General features: G+C 46.1%; 1 protein-coding gene across 3 annotated transcripts in view; it reads left to right on the forward strand.

Moving 5' to 3' along the window:
• The window catches only part of ETV6 (ETS variant transcription factor 6), a 144010-nt gene extending 127507 nt beyond the window's left edge, over positions 1-16503 (forward strand). For all 3 annotated transcript variants that reach the window (XM_066632600.1, XM_066632601.1, XM_066632602.1), the window contains 4 exons: positions 2012-2557; positions 11463-11605; positions 12453-12553; positions 14493-16503. In XM_066632600.1, coding sequence (XP_066488697.1) covers positions 2012-2557; positions 11463-11605; positions 12453-12553; positions 14493-14598 — 896 coding nt within the window. In that variant the 3' untranslated portion in view covers positions 14599-16503. The remainder of the gene's footprint in view (positions 1-2011; positions 2558-11462; positions 11606-12452; positions 12554-14492) is intronic.
• Positions 16504-17860: the final 1357 nt, after the last annotated feature.

Here is a 17860-nt window from a genome sequence, read left to right on the forward strand (position 1 = left end):
CTTTACAGGCTGCCTCTGATGGCCAGATGCAGGGGAGGGCACCAGGATGCAGGTTGTGTCTGGTCTGGTGTGCTCCCTGGGGCATTTGGTGGGCACTGTGAGATACAGGAAGCTGAACTAGATGGGCCTTTGGTCTGATCCGAAAGGCTCTTCTTATGTTCGTATCCACGGTTCTGCAAAATGTAATTATTTGGGGTTATAAAACAGATTCTAACAGCACAATCCTATGCATGTCTACTCAGCAGTAACTTCCACCATCTAAGGGGGAGGCTTACTCCCAGGAAAGTTTGTATACAATCACAGCCCAAGTACATTAAGTGATGAAGATGGAGAAAAACAGAATTCAATGGCTTTTATAATGCCAGCACTGCCTTTCTAAACTTCATCAGCTCTCTGGCTTATATTGCATATTCACGTGAACAAAGATTATAAAAAACTCAGTGATGAAGCCTACGCCATGGCTTCCTCATGAGGAAGCTGCTTGAACCACTCACTAATGAAACTCTGCTGTATCTCCAAAACTAGATGTGATAGGAAAAAACGGATGCAATTTTTGGAATCAGCACCCCAAATTCATATCAAACCACCATAAATTTGGGGGGAAAGGTTTCTGACCTTCAGTTTTGTAGGCCTGGGAATTGGATAAACACATGTATGATCCAGCCCACGTTAATCTCTTTGAAGTCCCTTTCATTGCAATGGGAAGGATTCACTGCATTAAGTCCCATTATTGCAATTCTTAAGCACACGCTCAGTTAAATCATTAGATTAAATGTGCTTAACATAGGGTGCATCAAGGCCGTAACTGGTAGTTTTCAATCAGTGTGCCGCTAAAGGTCTGCAAGTGTGCCGCTAAAGGTCTGCAAGTGTGCCGCAGGAGTTTGGAGTGCAGTGTTGAAAATCACTGAAAAACCCATCTGGGTTCTGTGGCTTTGTTTCTAGGGCAACTGTCTGAAGTAACTAATTGTCAGTTCCAGTTCTGTGATGGAGGAAGAGGGACAGACAATTCATTACTACAGACAGTTGCCCTAGAAACAGAGCCACAGAACCTGGACAAGTCTCCTGGAAGCTGAAGTGACATCACAGGAGGAGGTGGAGAAGTCCGAAGAGGACAGTGTACCTTGAGGATTAAAAAAACATTAAAAATCTCTGCCCATGTTATATTTTATTTACATATATTAGTGTTTTACGCTTGCATCTACTGAGGATTCTTATCAAAATGCATTGAACTTTTTAATAGTTAGGTGAATAAAGCTTTCTATTGAGTACTGTTTTGAGGCTTGCGTCCTTGATCATGGTTCTCCCTTCCAATTTTGGGAAGGAAAAGTCCCACTTGGGGACAATGCACCCATCTGAATTTTCCTCCTGCAAACTTGCACAATTTTCGTAAAGGTCACGCAATTCGGCTTTTCTTGGTGAAGAATTATGATTTTTTTTTTTTTACTACTGAGCTCAGAGACACTAGGATGAAGTAGGTGGCAGTGAGGGTGTACATGTGTACATGCTCTTGGGCAACAAAACCTGAAAAGAATTGTGGTAGCACGCTATGAAATATCTCCGTCTCTCATCACAGCTTTTCAGAAACAATTTTTTGCCCTTAGGAGAAAAATTTTAAATAGTAACAATATGTAGTATTTGCATAGTGTTGTTTTTTTTTTTTAGTGTGGAAAATGTGTCACATGTATTAACTTGATATAAACCTTGCAATAACTCTGTGCCATAAATAGTTGTTGTTAGCTCCATGTTGCAGCTGGGAAGGCGCCACCTGGGCAGTTCATGGGAGAAGCCAGATTTGAACCTGGGAAGTTCTGGTTTGCAGCTCAGTTTCTTCCAGTGTTTACCTTACCCTAGTTAAATACGCATTTGATCCAGCAGGAGTCCATGACAATTGCTTCATGTCCACATTTTCCTACCCATCGCCAACTGACTACCCCAATCTAAAGAATTGTTGAGTTTTCTAGGACCTGTTGCATGATAAATCACTTAGGATTTTTTTCTCTTTGCTCTACAGACAGTTTTGTCCAGAGATCGTCTAGACAATCAACAGACACGGTCCACCACAACCCTCCTACCATTGAACTGTTGCATCGTTCCAGGTCGCCCATTAACACCAACCACAGGCCTTCCCCTGAACCTGAGCAGCGGTCCCTGAAGTCTCCATTGGAGAACACTGTTCGGCGCCTCTCGCCAGCTGACAGGCTCTCGGGGACGAGGCACCACCAGGAGAACAATCACCAAGAGTCTTACCCTCTCTCCGTGTCTCCTATTGAGAATAACCACTGCCCAACCCCTTCCGAAGTGCTTCAGAAGCCTTCCAGCCCCCGTCAGGAAAACACCCGGGTGATTCAGCTGATGCCCAGCCCCATTATGCACCCTTTGATACTGAACCCCAGGCACTCTGTTGACTTCAAAGCCTCCAGGTTGTCTGAAGATGGGCTGCACAGGGAGGTGAAACCCATCAACCTCTCCCACCGGGAGGAATTAGCGTACATGAATCATATCATGGTCTCTGTCTCCCCTCCTGAAGAACACACAATGCCAATTGGAAGGATAGCAGGTGAGTGCAGTCTGTTCTTTGAAATCAGTCTACACACTGTCCCATGCGAAAGTGTCAATAGAATAAGTTTTTGCATTTCTGTGGCTTGCTATGTAAATGCATGGAATGTGGTAGCTTCATTCAAAGACACAAATCATACATGTTGGAGGTTGTTGTTGGCAACCTTCAGTCTTGAGAGACTCTGGTATCGCGCTCTGAATGGTGGTTCTGGAACAGCGTCTAGTGTGGCTGAAAAGGCCAATTCGGCCAAGGCTAAAGCCGCCCTGGGTCCCTTTAGGGAGAAGGGCGGGATATAAATAAAGTTTATTATTATTATTAATTCGGGAGTGACAATCCCTTCCACACTGGGAGCAAGTGCAATCTGTCCCTGGTCTGTCTCCCTGGCTATGGGCCTTCCTTCTCTGCCTCTTAGCCTCAGACTGTTGGCCAAGTGTCTCTTCAAACTGGGAAAGGCCATGCTGCACAGCCTGCCTCCAAGCGGGCCGCTCAGAGGGCAGGGTTTCCCACCTGTTGAGGTCCACTCCTAAGGCCTTCAGATCCCTCTTGCAGATGTCCTTGTATCGCAGCTGTGGTCTACCTGTAGGGCGCTTTCCTTGCACGAGTTCTCCATAGAGGAGATCCTTTGGGATCCGGCCATCATCCATTCTCACAACATGACCTCCATGTTGGAGGAATGGCCATTATTACTAAAGCTAATGTGAAAAGAGAGGTACAAAGCGGCTTTGTCAAGACCAGAGAGAAATCCGTGGTGTTGCAGTGTACTTGGCATGTCCTCATCAACATGGGTGTGTTGATGCTGCTGCTTCATTAAGGATGCCATTAGGGATGGCAGAGTGAGGAAGAGTCCCATCTTGCCAATGGGGCAAATCCCACTAGGAGGTTTTCCAGCGCAAGCCCCAAGGCTTTGTAGCGGATTCTACCATATGTTAATTTGGATTTTCTGTGTAAGGCACTTTGCCAGTTTTGGGTGTGCTTTTTTATGAACCTACTTCTTTTACGCTGTTCTTGAAAAGGAAAATTAGTAGCCATTCGCAATATGAAGTTGCAGGTATTATTTTTTTTCCAAATGTACAAAGCAAGAAGCAAGTGGAAGAGGTCAAGTGGAAGAGGTCATTATCTTTGCTCCTTGGAGCCCTTAAAGGGTCTGTGCAGATCTCTTAAGGGGAACTGTGCATTTAGGAGCTCTGCAACTAATCTTTGGGCCTTCACACTTATTGGTTCAAAGATAAACCAAGGAATCCTACAAGGGTGACAAACAGGTTTTGTATAGTGGGCTGAAGAGCATTCATGGAGCCTGCTGGGGGCCAGAAGTGACATCATTAAGTAGGAAATGATGTCATTTAGCAGACAATGGCCAGAAATAAGCACCTTGTTCTCACATAGAAACTCATTAGCTGCAAATGACAGAAGAGAAAATATGCAAATCTTGATCATATTTTGAAGATATGGAAGAGCCAATTATCACACAGGCTGCCCTTTCAGCAGTGCTGCTTCTGCTGTTCACAGCTCAGCAACTGAGAGGTGGTCTGTAAAGTGATGCCTCAGCGGACGTGGTGCTGCTGAAAGCACTGTCAGTATGATAATTTGGCTCTCCAGCACCTCAACAGTGTCTTCCACTGTCACTTCTCCTGGTCTGCCCCTTTCCCCATAGTGTTCCTTGTCTTCTGGGGCCTTCCATTTCTCCCTCCCAGAGCCTCAGCAGAAGTGGCACTGCTGAAAGAGGGGCTCTGAGAGAGCCCAGTTCTCACAGGGGCTGTATAAAGAGCTTCCTGGGGTTGCATCTGGCCTGTAGGCCTTATGTTGGACACCCCATCCGAGACTTTCACATGCACGCAACCTTGCCTTTGGAGAGTACGCTGGAACAAACAGCTTGGCATGTGCTGGTGGGTGTGAACACAGAGGCATAATATTTGGATTCAGTTTCCTGATACTTCTGTTTCAGACTGTCTTTGATTTGTAGAGGGGAATATGCTGAAGTGCAGTCATTGGTGCACAAGGAGAATCATGGGCTGTAAAATCTATACTGGAAATTCCTGTTTGCTGTTTTTGGCTTCGGGGTTCCAAGCAAGATGTGAATACCTTTTGCTGGAGCCAATCAATGCAATTAAAAACAAGACAGTACTTACCCCTCTGCTCAGTCTTTCATCTTTGATGCCTCATGGTGGTGAGTTTCAGTTCCCACGAGCCCCGATCCCTAGAACACAACTTGTGAAACCCAACCGTAAAGCCGTTCTTTTTCCTTCTCGCAAGCAACTCAGAAAGAAACTTCATGCTTTCTACTCCCAAAATTCCAGTTTCATCTTTTTAGTTAATAATGATGATAATAATTAGAATATTAAAAGTGCTCCCCTTACTATTTTTCAATTATCCTTACTAAAGCCCTGTACACTGCTATAACCCATATTACAGCTGGGGGCCAAAGGTGAGAGAACAGCAGCTTGCAAAAGGTCAAAACTTAGTAGTTGAGGAAAGGTTTGAACTGAGGACTTTATGGCTTATAGCTCCAACTCTAATGCTGCCTTTTTCACATGGCCAGCGTGTTGCTGCCAGCATAATACCTGTATTATGTTGCATGTGTCCTTGAAGGCAGCTGTTAAGCTTCTGTGGGTAGCAAGATACTGGACAGACCAGATGAAGAGATGGCTTTACATATACCAGATTAGTATAGGAGCAGCTACTTAACCCAGCAATTTTCAACTGGTGTGCCCAGCACATTGGTGTGCCACAACAGGTCCACAGGAGTGGCGTGGGAGTTTGGAGCACAGCGGTTGAAGATCACTGAAAAACTCTTCCGGGTTCTGCAGCTCTGTGTCTCGGGCAATCGTCTGTAGTAACGAATTGTTTGTTGGAAGAGGATCAAACAACTTGTTACTGCAGACAGTTGCCCTGGACACAGAGCCGCAGAACCCGGAAGAGTCTCCTAGAAGTGACATCACAAGAGGTGACGATCATAGAGAAGACCATAGAGGTCAGTGTGCCTTGAGAAGAAAGATGTTGAAAATTGCTGGGATACCCACATCTTGGCTGGCTCTGCACCTCACCCCCACCCCTGATCCACTTTCCATAGAACAAACCTGTTTCATTTTGCAAGCACCCCCTGCAAGCACCGCAGACAGCAGCTGCATGTGTGTGTGTGTTTGTGTGTGTGTTCCACAAAATGCTCCACACTTGACACCTTGATCTGCACCCTCCTTCCCCAAACTTTAAGGGACAAGCAGTTGCATGGCTGCATCTCACTCATTATACATCACTACCCCAGCCGTCTCCACTTCCAGTGGGCATGGGTCAGGCAGACTGGTACATGTGGTCACCCTGGCAGTGGGGCTAAGCACCATCTGCCAAACCATGAAATAGTACTAGTGCCAGTGGTGCAGAAGCACAACCATAGAAACATGTTCAATTCGGGCTGTGTTGTGTTTCTCTGGGTCCAGCGCTAACCAACTTTCCAGCACTGAGGCAATGCAATTCCAAGGTGAGGGAACAAACATCCCCTTACCTTGGGGAGGCCTCCATGACTGCCCCCCCCCAACTGCAGGATGCAGCACTTGCCCCACTGACACAGCTATGTCAGCGCTGGAAAGGTGATTGGGATTGCACCCTCTGTCTGTGTAACCGTCCTGACCACTCAGCTCATTCATCATGCGATTAAGATAATTGAAAGAACCATTCGTTCCACCCCACTTTGGTCTGAGGTCAGGCAGGTTCATAGGAATGCATGTCTTCAAGGAGACTCACCTGTGTTTTTAGGATAGCGAAAGTGTTTTTTCCACTGGACTCTTTGAGGGCAGGATTGAGAACAGAGATTAGTTTCTTGGCGATGGTCTCCATTCGGCTTAGTTTGGTGCAACACAAACCAGGGTGTATTTTCTTGGCAGGTTTCTGAACACAGTAAGACTTCTGCAAAAGTGTGCAAAGGGTGGCAGCTCCCCCCCCCTTTTTTTAATGGATTTTAATGTTTTGAAGGATTGATTGGCTGTATAGCCAGTTAGAAATTTTAAAGTAAACTGGGATTGCAGTCCTCCTACATGCTGCCTGTCAGCCAGGGTGCGACATCTCCCCCCACCTCAAATAGAAAGGCTGCCTTTGAAGTCTAACTCTAGTGGCACTGAGTTCCTTAGACTGCAATTTTGAATTTTTCAGTTCAGTTGCTTGTGTTGCACGATCCACTCGGGGGGACGGGGGGCTTGTCATGACTTTTAGCTTCCCCAATCTCAAAACACTGACACAAAATATAGGAGGAGTATTTACCAGGGGGAAATTGCAATCCAGTTTTTTAAAGAGAAGTTCTTGAAAGGCTTAATAGTCTTGGAATAATGGCAAGGCTTTCACGGTTCTCTCCACGGAAGTGGAGAAAAGTGCCATGCAGGCTGAATGTTGATATTTTCTGTTACATTTGCAAATGGGTAGGTTACATGGTGCACAATTTCACTAACTGAGGCTTTGCTTGGCTATTGGGTGGGGAGATGGTCTCTGTTCATTCACTCCTGGCATGTTATGGCAATATCCATATTACTGCAATGGTCCGTTGATGCCGCCACAGCTTGGCTTGCAGTGATGGGGAAGGGGAAAGCAAGGCACAGAGCCCCTGTGGCATGCACCCTTGGGTTCCTCACAAGGAACTGTGGCAGAACATGTTACCCTGCATAGGCAACCCAGCAAGGGGCACGTCCCTGCAACCAGGAAGGGGAAAAAACAAATGGCCATTGTCCTTCCATGCTTTTCTTCCTGCTTAGGGTAACTCCAGTTCATGGGGTTCCCCCAGCCAGATGCAGGGGAGGGCACCAGGATGAGGTCTCTTGTTATCTGGTGTGCTCCCTGGGGCATTTGGTGGGCCGCTGTGAGATACAGGAAGCTGGACTAGATGGGCCTATGGCCTGATCCGGTGGGGCTGTTCTTATGTTCTTATGTTTTTATGCAGGAATTCTGCCTGGGGAGCCAACTGACCTGGCTAGCCCTTATGCTGTGCATCTGCACATGAGCGAGGAGGAGACCCTTGATCTCTTCTTGTCTCCATGAAACAAGCGGATGAATTTTCCAAAACAGCTTATAAAGGCCTCAATCCTCTGCACACTTACCTGGGGTAAATTTAATGGGGCTTGCTTCTGAACAGATTAGAATGCCCTGCCAGAAAGATAGGAAGAGAAAATGGGCTGAGTTCAAAGAAGCAAAAGCTGGCACTTGAAATTGGAGCCAAATTAAATAAAATCCTCACACCAGCTACCTCAGCTCTATCCTAGCCGGGATCACTGACTTTGGGCTCAGTCCTATTCAACTTTCCAGCACCCAATGCAGCTGCAGTGCAGCCCAAGGTAAGGGAATAAATGCTCCCTTAACTTGAGGAGGCTTCTGTGACTGTCCCCAGACTACAGGGTGCAGCGCATGCCCCAGTGGTACAGCTGCATCAGTGTTGGAAAGTTATTTAGGAATGGGCCCTTAGTTGCAATTTCCCTTTTGCATTCTCCCTGCCCAGGACATTAACTAAGATGATGAAGCCATTTAAATCCGAACATCAGGCTGAAACCCTGACTTAGATACTCTCTCAGTTTTTCCAGTTATCATGAACCATTTTGCTTTTATTCAAGGCTAGTTTTTATCCAAGGAAGGTTTTTGGTTTGTGTGCTGGCTTCCTTATTTGCTTGTTGGATTGTATGCTGTGGAGGTGGTGTCTAACTGGGCTTTGATCTTTTTGTAATGTTCTGATTTTTTTTTTACCTCATACTGCCTAGCATTTTTTTTCCATCTGGATGCATAGAAACAGATAAAAAGAACTAGTTCCACTTGAACCATAATGGAAGCAGACTGCTTGTGCTCAAAACATATTTTTTTCAAAGGCACAGAGCAGCTTTGGTTGGCAACCTTCAGTCTCGAAAGACTATGGTATAAGTCTACAGGACTTGATATTCTCGGGCAGTCTCCCATCCAAGTACTAACCAGGCCTGACCCTGCTTAGCTTCCGAGATCATGGTAGAAGCCTACAGCACCCAGTATTCCCAGGCGGTCTCCCATCCAGGTACTAACCAGGCCTGACCCTGCTTAGCTTCCGAGATCATGGTATAAGCCTACAGCACCCGGTATTCCCAGGCGGTCTCCCATCCAAGTACTAACCAGGCCTGACCCTGCTTAGCTTCCGAGATCATGGTATAAGCCTACAGCACCCGGTATTCCTAGGCCGTCTCCCATCCAAGTACTAACCAGGCCTGACCCTGCTTAGCTTCTGAGATCATGGTATAAGCCTACAGCACCCGGTATTCCTAGGCCGTCTCCCATCCAAGTACTAACCAGGCCTGACCCTGCTTAGCTTCCGAGATCATGGTATAAGCCTACAGCACTCGGTATTCCCGGGCAGTCTCCCATCCAAGCACTAACCAGGCCTGACCCTGCTTAGCTTCCTAGATCAGACGAGATCAGGCATGTGCAGGGTAACAGTTGTCTGATCTTGGAAGCTAAACAGGGTCAGGCCTGGTTAGTACTTGGATGGGAGACTGCCCGGGAATACCGAGTGCTGTAGGCTTATACCATAGTCTTTCAAGACTGAAGGTTGCCAACCAGAGCAGCTTTTAAACTGCCCCTGTGAGAGAAGGCCAACAGGAGCCAGGAAACATGCGATTCAGGATCATTCATGCCTTAAAGGTGATGATCTGGATGTTCTGTGCACTCAGACTGAGAACAGGATAGAATAGTGGTTCCCAAACTGTGGGTCAGAACCCACTGGTAGGTCACGACATGATTTTGGTGGGTCACCAATGGGTGATGGAAAGATCAGATAACTGCAGTTTGCAAGCATGTATAATTATGAGATAATATTTCAGGGTCTTTTTTCTGGCAATTATTACTTATAAATAAAATATTATTTCTTTATAGATCTCTTTAAAAAAAAAAATCTGATAAACCTAGGTGGGTCCCATTAGAGTGGGAATGTTTTAAAAAGTGGATCCTAGAGCTAAAAAGTTTGGAAACTTCTGGGATAGAAGCTGATGAGCGGGGAGAGATGTTGAAAAGCCAGAGCAAGAAAGATAAACAAAGAGGGGAAAATCTATCAGTGTGTTGGTAAGGTCATGCCAAGAACCTCAGCCAAGATGAACAGTTTATTGTCTGGTATTTACTTATTTATTCATTTATTTACAAATTTATACCCCGCTTTATTTCCCTGACAGGCATTCAAAGTGGCTTACAAATATAAAAATATAAACATTAAAATCTCCTAAAACCATCTTAAAAGTATCCCATTAAAAGTCAGGAAGAAAAAACAAAAAGAACCAGTAGTGAGTAAAAAAAGACAGGCCCATAGAACATAAAACCCCAAATATCCATATTAAAAAGCCCTAAACTGGAAAGGCTAATCTAAAAAGAAATGCCTTTAGGCTCTGCCAGAAAAGCAGGGAGCAGATTGTAAACAGGAGAGAATTCTGCAGAGTTGGTGTCACTACAGAAAAGTCTCTACTCCTTGTGGCTGCCCCTTTCACCTCCTTAAGCGACGGCACTTTTTAAAGGGCCTTCTCTGATGACCAGAGAGGACAAGCCAAATTGTACAGAAGCAGGCGGTCTCTCAGATACCCTGGCCCCAAGCCATATAGATCTTCAAAGGTCAAAACCAGCACCATGGATTTGGCACAGAAACAAATTGGCAGCCAGTGTAGCAGCCCCCAAAGCAGTGGCTCGACCAAGTCGAACTGCCTACCTATTGAAAGAGAGCGTGGAGATAGCAGGCTTATAAGAAACCTGGTAGCCAGTGAAAATCAGTGGGATAGGGTTATCCATGCCTGTGAAATCTACAAACAGGACAGGGCAGGTAACACAGGTGCTGAGATTGCTACTAAGTGCCCTCAGTAACAAACTTCAGGAGGAGCAAATTCAAGTGCAGAACCACTGGGGTTGAATACTCAAATGGGAGTCTAGTCCTGGAGAGGTGTTGTTGCCACACTGGAAAAGGTGCAAAAGACAGCGACTAAGATGATTACGGGGCTGGGGCACCTTCCTTATGAGGAAAGTCTACGGCGTTTGGGCCTCTTCAGCCTAGAAAAGAGACGCCTGAGGGGGGACATGATTGAGACATACAAAATTATGCAGGGGATGGACAGAGTGGATAGAGAGATGCTCTTTACACTCTCACATAACACCAGAACCAGAGGACATCCACTAAAATTGAGTGTTGGGAGAGTTAGGACAGACAAGAGGAAATATTTCTTTACTCAGCGTGTGGTTGGTCTGTGGAACTCCTTGCCACAGGATGTGGTGATGGCATCTGGCCTGGACGCCTTTAAAAGGGGATTGGACAAGTTTCTGGAGGAAAAATCCATTACAGGATACAAGCCATGATGTGTATGCGCAACCTCCTGATTTTAGAAATGGGCTATGTCAGAATGCCAGATGCAGGGGAGGGCACCAGGATGAGGTCTCTTGTTATCTGGTGTGCTCCCTGGGGCATTTGGTGAGATACAGGAAGCTGGACTAGATGGCCTATGGCCTGATCCAGTGGGGCTGTTCTTATGTTCACTGACCAGAAATCAACTGAAACAGAAAGTGTGGCAATAATAGGAGACTCATAGCCCAGTCTTTTGCCTTTCTCCTCAGAAGTAAGTCTCATTGTATTCATTGGCATTTACTCCCAGGTAAGTACGCATGGCATTGCAGCCTCAGTTATCCTCTTGTCTCAGAGTACCAAATGCAGGGGAGAAACAAGGGAAGGCCATGGCCTTCATGCCCTCCTTGGGAGTTCCCAGAGGCAGCTGTTGGAAGCAGAGTTCAGAACAAGCTGGACCGCGAGGTCTGACTCAGCATGGTGGTTCCTATTTCCTTCAACTGAAATCTGCATGGTTGGCATCCATCGTCCTTTCAGTGACGACTTGGTTATGGCAAGCGGCCCAACGGAGACTTTTTGAAAACGGTTGTGTCCTTTTCTTCACAGACTGCAGACTCCTTTGGGATTACGTCTACCAGCTGCTGTCAGACACCCGGTACGAGAACTTCATTCGGTGGGAGGACAGGGAATCCAAGATATTTCGGATAGTGGATCCAAATGGGCTGGCCCGGCTATGGGGGAACCACAAGGTAAAGCACAGCAAGCATGGCCAACTCGCAACACAATCCCATACTATGGAGAGAAAGGCAGGAGCATGTTGCTAGTTTAGCTATCCACACGCATTCCCTTCATGTGTACTTAGCAGTCACGAGGGCAGTAGTATAAAATTACTGCCCTGCTAGAGGCCTGGAGATATTCACCATCTTTAGCTCCAAGGTTGGAAGGCAAGTTTTGTCTCGGCCACAACAGTGCCCACAAGCGCACTCTCCTTTTCTTTACCAAGTGACTGGCAACTATCCACTTGCATGCGGAAAAGAGGGACGCCTGCCGGGACATCATCGGGAGCACTCAATCTGCCCATCACTGTTTGTAGGTACAAAAAGAGAGGGTTGGTGGAGGGAGAGACCCTCCCTGGTTGGGAGGTAAGAGGAAGAGAGTCCAGGCTACCCATCTCACCTATGCCAGCAAAGATGGCTGTCCCAGATCAGTGATGGAGGGTATGTTTGTCCTCAGTGCAACAGTGTCTCCAAGTGCAGCAGAATTTTTCCCAAAGGCAACCAATCCCTTGTTTGGGGGGAAATAAAGGAATGTGCTTGAGGATAGCATTGGGGTAGAGGCTACATATGCTCCTTGCCTCTGCTGACCCCAGTAAAACTCCTGTTTACAGAGTCCTACCCCTTTGGTCTATATATCCTGGGTTCTGTTTTGTGGTCATGCTAGCGTGGCAGAAGGCTGGGAACTCTGTGTACACACACTAGGGCATGAGGGCAAAGGCAGAAAAGCGGCACTTTGCCCCATTTCTTCCTCCTCATTCTTTTTATTGCTTTATTTGAATTCTTCCTGAGGGCTTTTCTTCTTTTACTTTTCCATGAACAGAACAGAACAAATATGACCTATGAGAAAATGTCTCGAGCCCTGCGCCACTACTATAAACTAAACATTATCCGAAAGGAGCCCGGACAAAGGCTTTTGTTCAGGTAACACTTCCTCATTCCTCTTCCTTCTTCGTTGTGGGATTTTTCTTTTTCTATATTTATTTACGGACAGAGCTGGGGGAAGTTATGAAATAGATTGGTTTTTCCTATTGACATGAAGCGAGTGCAACCGAAAATCAAGTCACCCTGCATCAGAGAGGGTTTGGCCAGTTTCAAAAACTAAAACAAAGATCCCTGTTAGTTTGTAATCTGAGATCAGGGGATGGTTGTGCATTCAGTTCTCCCTCCCCAGCTGGATAGTTTGTCATTTGGGGGATGACCTGGGTCAAGTTGCTACTTACCCTCAGCAAGTGGCAAATTGTAGGACTGCATTAATTGGGGGGGGGGAGAGAGAGAATACTATTTAAAACAAGTTAGAGCCAGGATTACTTATACCCTGGACACAGACGAGGGGATTGAGTTTAATGTTTCAGTAGTGTATATATTTTGAGAAAATGGTGTGATCTAAAGGATGTAGAACCGGTAGAGATTGTACATGAAATCACTTCTTTAAGACAGGATTGCTGCAAGTACTAGAGCAGTGATTTTCAGCCAGTGTGCTTCAGCACATTGATGTGCCATGAAGGATCCGCAGGTGCGCCACAGGAGTTTGGAGCACAGTGATGGAAAATTCCTGACAATCTCTTCCAGGTTGTGCAGTTCTGTTTCTAGGGCGACTGTGTATTTTAACGAATTGTCTGTCCATCTTCTGGCAGAACCTGGAATAGTTTTTCAGCGCTGTTTATCCGCTGTTCAAACTCCTGTTGCACATCTGTGGACCGTTCACGACACACTGGTTGAAAAGCACCGTGGAACCTTGGGAGTTCTTGCAAGTTGTTAGGTTTTAGCGAGAGACAAAAGTTCCCAACGCCATTACCCCCTGCCACTTACAGCCATAGGGAAGTGTGTTCTAAGTGCTCTGAACATGTTTTAAGTATTCACATGGAAGAGCACAAAGATTTTTTCTCTGCTGCCCCAGAGAGCAGAACTTACAGCACAGTCCTGTGCATGTCTATTCAGAATTAAGTCCCATTGTGTTCAGTGATGCATAAGACTGCAGCCTAAATCCAACGGGCTTAAGCTGCAGGAAGAGAGATTTCAGTTGGATAACAGGAAGAAATTCTTAAGAGCATTTTGGCAATGGAGCCAGTTAGTAAGGGAAGTGGTTAGGTTCTCCCTCCTAGGAGGTCTTCAAGCAGAGGCTTGACAGATATTGTTTGGAGATGCTCTAGAGAGAATTTTCCTGCTTCAAGCGGGGGGTTGGAATATAGCCTTGAAGGAACCTTCCAAGTCTGTGACTCTGTAAATGATGAAGTCTGACAGAGTTAGCCAGTGCCTATATGAATTGGCTCTGCCTTCCCAGAATCCCCTGCAACACATGCAATTAAGTGACCTATATGTAGGAGTTTCTTGGAGAACAAACAACTGTAGAAGAATGTCTCTGGAGAAGGAACTCTGAAAGTCCCTGTGCTGGAAAATCTGACTTACCTGCTGTTACGTTAATAATGATAAACAGTTGCTGAAAAATGCAAATATGGTAGTCCATCAGAATCTTTGGGGATCCATTCCAGAACCCCCTGTGGATACAAAATCTGTGGATAATGAAATCCACAGGGGGGCCAGTGCAGCATCACAAAACGTACTTGAGGGCTGTTCCCGGCTCTCTGGAGGTCCTCAGAAGCCACTGCCTCCCCGCACCTCAGAACACCTCCCGGACGTGAATGGACTGAACTGAAAGTTACTTCCAATCATGTCCAGGAGGTCTTCTGAGGTCCTCCAGTCGTGGGCTCAGCATCCAAGGATACCCAGATCTACAGATGCCAAGCTTGCGGATAAGGAGAGCCCACGGTAAAAGAAAAAAGCATCATCTAGCAAAATGGTAAAGCAAACTAAGAATGGATCCCAGCCCTACTAGATTTCTTAATGTGACTTGCTTTTGCAGGTTCATGAAGACCCCTGATGAGATTATGAGCGGCCGCACCGACCGCCTGGAGCATCTTGAATCTCAGGAACTGGATGAGCAAATATACCAGGAAGACGAGTGCTGAAGGCACCAGTCCCTCTGCTTCTCTTTGGTCTGTTGAAGAACAGTCTGTACAGAGGCACCTTTGGGACGGGACGGGACGGGACGTGTGACCTAGGACTTTGCGTTTACCTTGGAGACCATGCAGGACCCCAGAGCACCTTAGCAAAACTGGTCCAATTGGCAAAGGTGTTGTTGGCGACAAGATTTGGAGCAGGAATAAAGGGAGAAACCTAGCGCTACTGCAGCGTTCCTTTAGAGTCTCCCTTGCCCTGGGGTGGTAGGTTTCCCCGCCTGGTTGGTTGGTTGGTTTGGGTTTTTCTTTTCTAATTAACATGCTGTTGGCCTTTTTAAATGACCTTTCTAGAGCAAAATGTCAGGTTTTTGCTTATTCTGAAGGCTTTCCTATGGAAATGTAGCACTAGTACTTTCTGGGCAAAGTCTCACAACATGATCCCAGCATAAGAACAAAGAATGACAGATATCACCGGAGGGGCCAGAAAGCGCCTCCAGTTGCCTGCCCCATCCTCATCATGTAGGTGGAAGACATTAGATTGCAATCGGTGGTTCAGGGTATGAGAAAAGGAGAGACGTTCTGTTACAGTTACGGATTAGCATCTCTTGAGCTGGTGCCAAGTCCTGGAAGTGTCTACTAACTCCCGATGCACGTAGAACCTGATCCAAGCACCGCAATGCTGCAGAAATAAATAGGAGAACCTCCGACAACAGGCAAATGATTTTTCCGCCCCTTTGGCGGGTCCTTTCCAGCTCAAAGGGAAGGTTTAAATGAAAACTGGGTTCTTATTCAGCCAGCTCTTTTGAGCCATCATCAGGGTGTCTGCAGCTGCAAGAGGGAAGTTGGTTTGGTGCCCCACCTTTTGCAGATGGAAGCAAAGAAGGAGAAGGGAAGGGGTTCAAGCCTTCAAAATGGGAGCTTAGCCTTTCTGGAAGCTTTCTCAGGGGCAGCCTACACATCCCTGTGGTCAGGAGCACCGTATGTTCGAAAAACCACAGATCCAATGGCAGGGCTGATCTTTCTATTGGTTGTGTTCTGATCCTGTTCCATTCAAGTGCTACGTTGCAGTTTACTGGCCATGAATTCTATGAGCAAAGAATTGCTTTCTCGAGCTGCTAAGGATCCAATCCTATTCAACTTTCCAGTGCCACTGCAGCTGCAATGCAGCCAGAAGGTAAAGGAACAAATGTTCCGTTACCTTGAGGAGGACTCACCACAAGATGTAGCACACACCTTGTTGGCATGACTACATCAGTGCTGGAAAGTCGGATAGGTTTGGGCCCTAAGTTTAGAGGTTTTCATTTCTGGCAGCTCCAGATTGGTTTTGCAAGTCTTTCAACTCAGTTGAGTTTTGGATTTACCTTTTGTAGGTAGGAAGTCTTAGCTATGTCAAGTTCAAGGAGTTATATTTCCTCTGAGAATTAAGTTGTGCTGAAGTCAACAGAATGCTCCCCTGTGCTTCTGTGGCAGAGAGTATCTTACTCCTGATAGGATTCATATATTCACGTGTACGCTTGGAGACTGGACACTGCTGATGCTACAGCAACCACAAAAGCCATTGACAGGATTGTGTATATTTCCCGCAGGAATGTGCAATGGGTGGGGAGACAGGTGAGGTACAGCCTCCCCACCTGAGTCCTTCGAAGAGTGCTGCTGCTGTGTGAGGTATGCAAGCACTCAAAACCCATGCGCTGTGCGTGTGGGTCGTATGTGCTTGGACACCTCACATGGTGGCGGTGCTTTTTGAAGGACTCCCATGGGGAGGCTCTGCCACACCTGCCTCCCCACCCACCGCACGTCCCTGATTTCCTGCTAAAGAAATCAACATTCTGTGCCAAGGTAACAAATTCTGCTTCAGGAAATGTGAAATTTTTAAACTTGTATCTGATACGCAGATTAAACAATTTGCATCTACTTGCTTAATTTGCATAATTTGTTCATCTTCTTGAAGTTGCAGTGGGGCAATAGAACTCTGCTGAGCACGGAAGCCCCCCCCTGCCCCCCCGCCAGTCACTGGAAATCAGTGCCCTTCAGCAGCCCTTCTGATTGCTGCGATTTCACCACACACTTCCAAGCCTCTCTTCCGAGCCTCAAGGGGTAAAAACTTGCTGTGCAAAGAGAAAAATCAGACTCAGATTCTCAAGATGTAGAACTCTGCACCCAATGCCAGTTTTTTTTTCTGCCCAGAAATTCACACAGTCGTGGTTATCGGTGGGGTCTTAGCAGTGTCAGTCATTAACTAGTTCATAGGTTTTTGCAGTGGTATTCACTAGAAAAATTGGCAAAATCCTGTTTCTGGGCTATTTTTTCTATGTTTATTAGTGGAATAAAATGTACTACTGATAAAGATAAACATTTCTATATTTAAAATGCAACATATGAAGAAAATAATTTTGCAAGCAGGAAAAAGATTCATTCTCGCACAGAAATTATTGGCCATTTCCCCCCTCCTCCTCATCACTCATCATTCTTCCCAAAGGCAGTACTCTCTGCCCTGTCTTCCTTTTCCCACCAAAGCCCTCGTACATACTTCAGCCACTTCACAGCCCAATCCTATGCATGTATACTCAGAAATAAGTCCCATTAGAGCAGGGATGCTCAATAGGTGGATCGCGATCTACTGGTAGATCGCGAGGCAAAATGAGTAGATCGCGGAGTGCCGACCCCCCCTTCAGGTATGGGGCTTACTCCCAGGTAAGTGTGGCTAGGATTGCAGCCTCACAGCCTAATCCTAGGCATGTCTACTCAGGAGTAAGTCCTGTTATACTCAGTGGGGCTCAAGGTACACCAACATACATTGTACACATATATATTATATGTTATGATGGCGCGAACATTGTAAAAAAAACTCACCGGTAGATCTCTGGGCCTTGCTGGGTTTCAAAGTAGCTCTCGAGCCAAAAAAGTGTGAGCACCCTTGCATTAGAGTCAATGGGGCTTACTCCCAGCAAAGTGTGGATAGGAATGGGCTGTCAGTCTCCTTCACATGTTGGCCAAGAGCTGCTTAGTAGACAGAACCAATTTCAATCAAGTCCCAGCAGAGCTGCTTCTTCTGAGAATAAAAACCAACAATATGAATAGTTTTATCCAGTTGTTTCTAATGAGCTTTGGATCGTACTTGCTGTTGACTTAACAACTTTCAGAATCACCACTTTCTATATTGGCAAGGGCTCCAATTGCATTTATTGTTTCTCAATTTGCAGTTCATTTTTTGCAAAATTCTTAAGCAGCATATAGCTGGCTGTCTCTTCCAGATATTTATGAGAAACAC

This window comes from Tiliqua scincoides, chromosome 6, assembly GCF_035046505.1.
Source record: "Tiliqua scincoides isolate rTilSci1 chromosome 6, rTilSci1.hap2, whole genome shotgun sequence".
Taxonomy (NCBI): Eukaryota; Metazoa; Chordata; class Lepidosauria; order Squamata; family Scincidae; genus Tiliqua; species Tiliqua scincoides.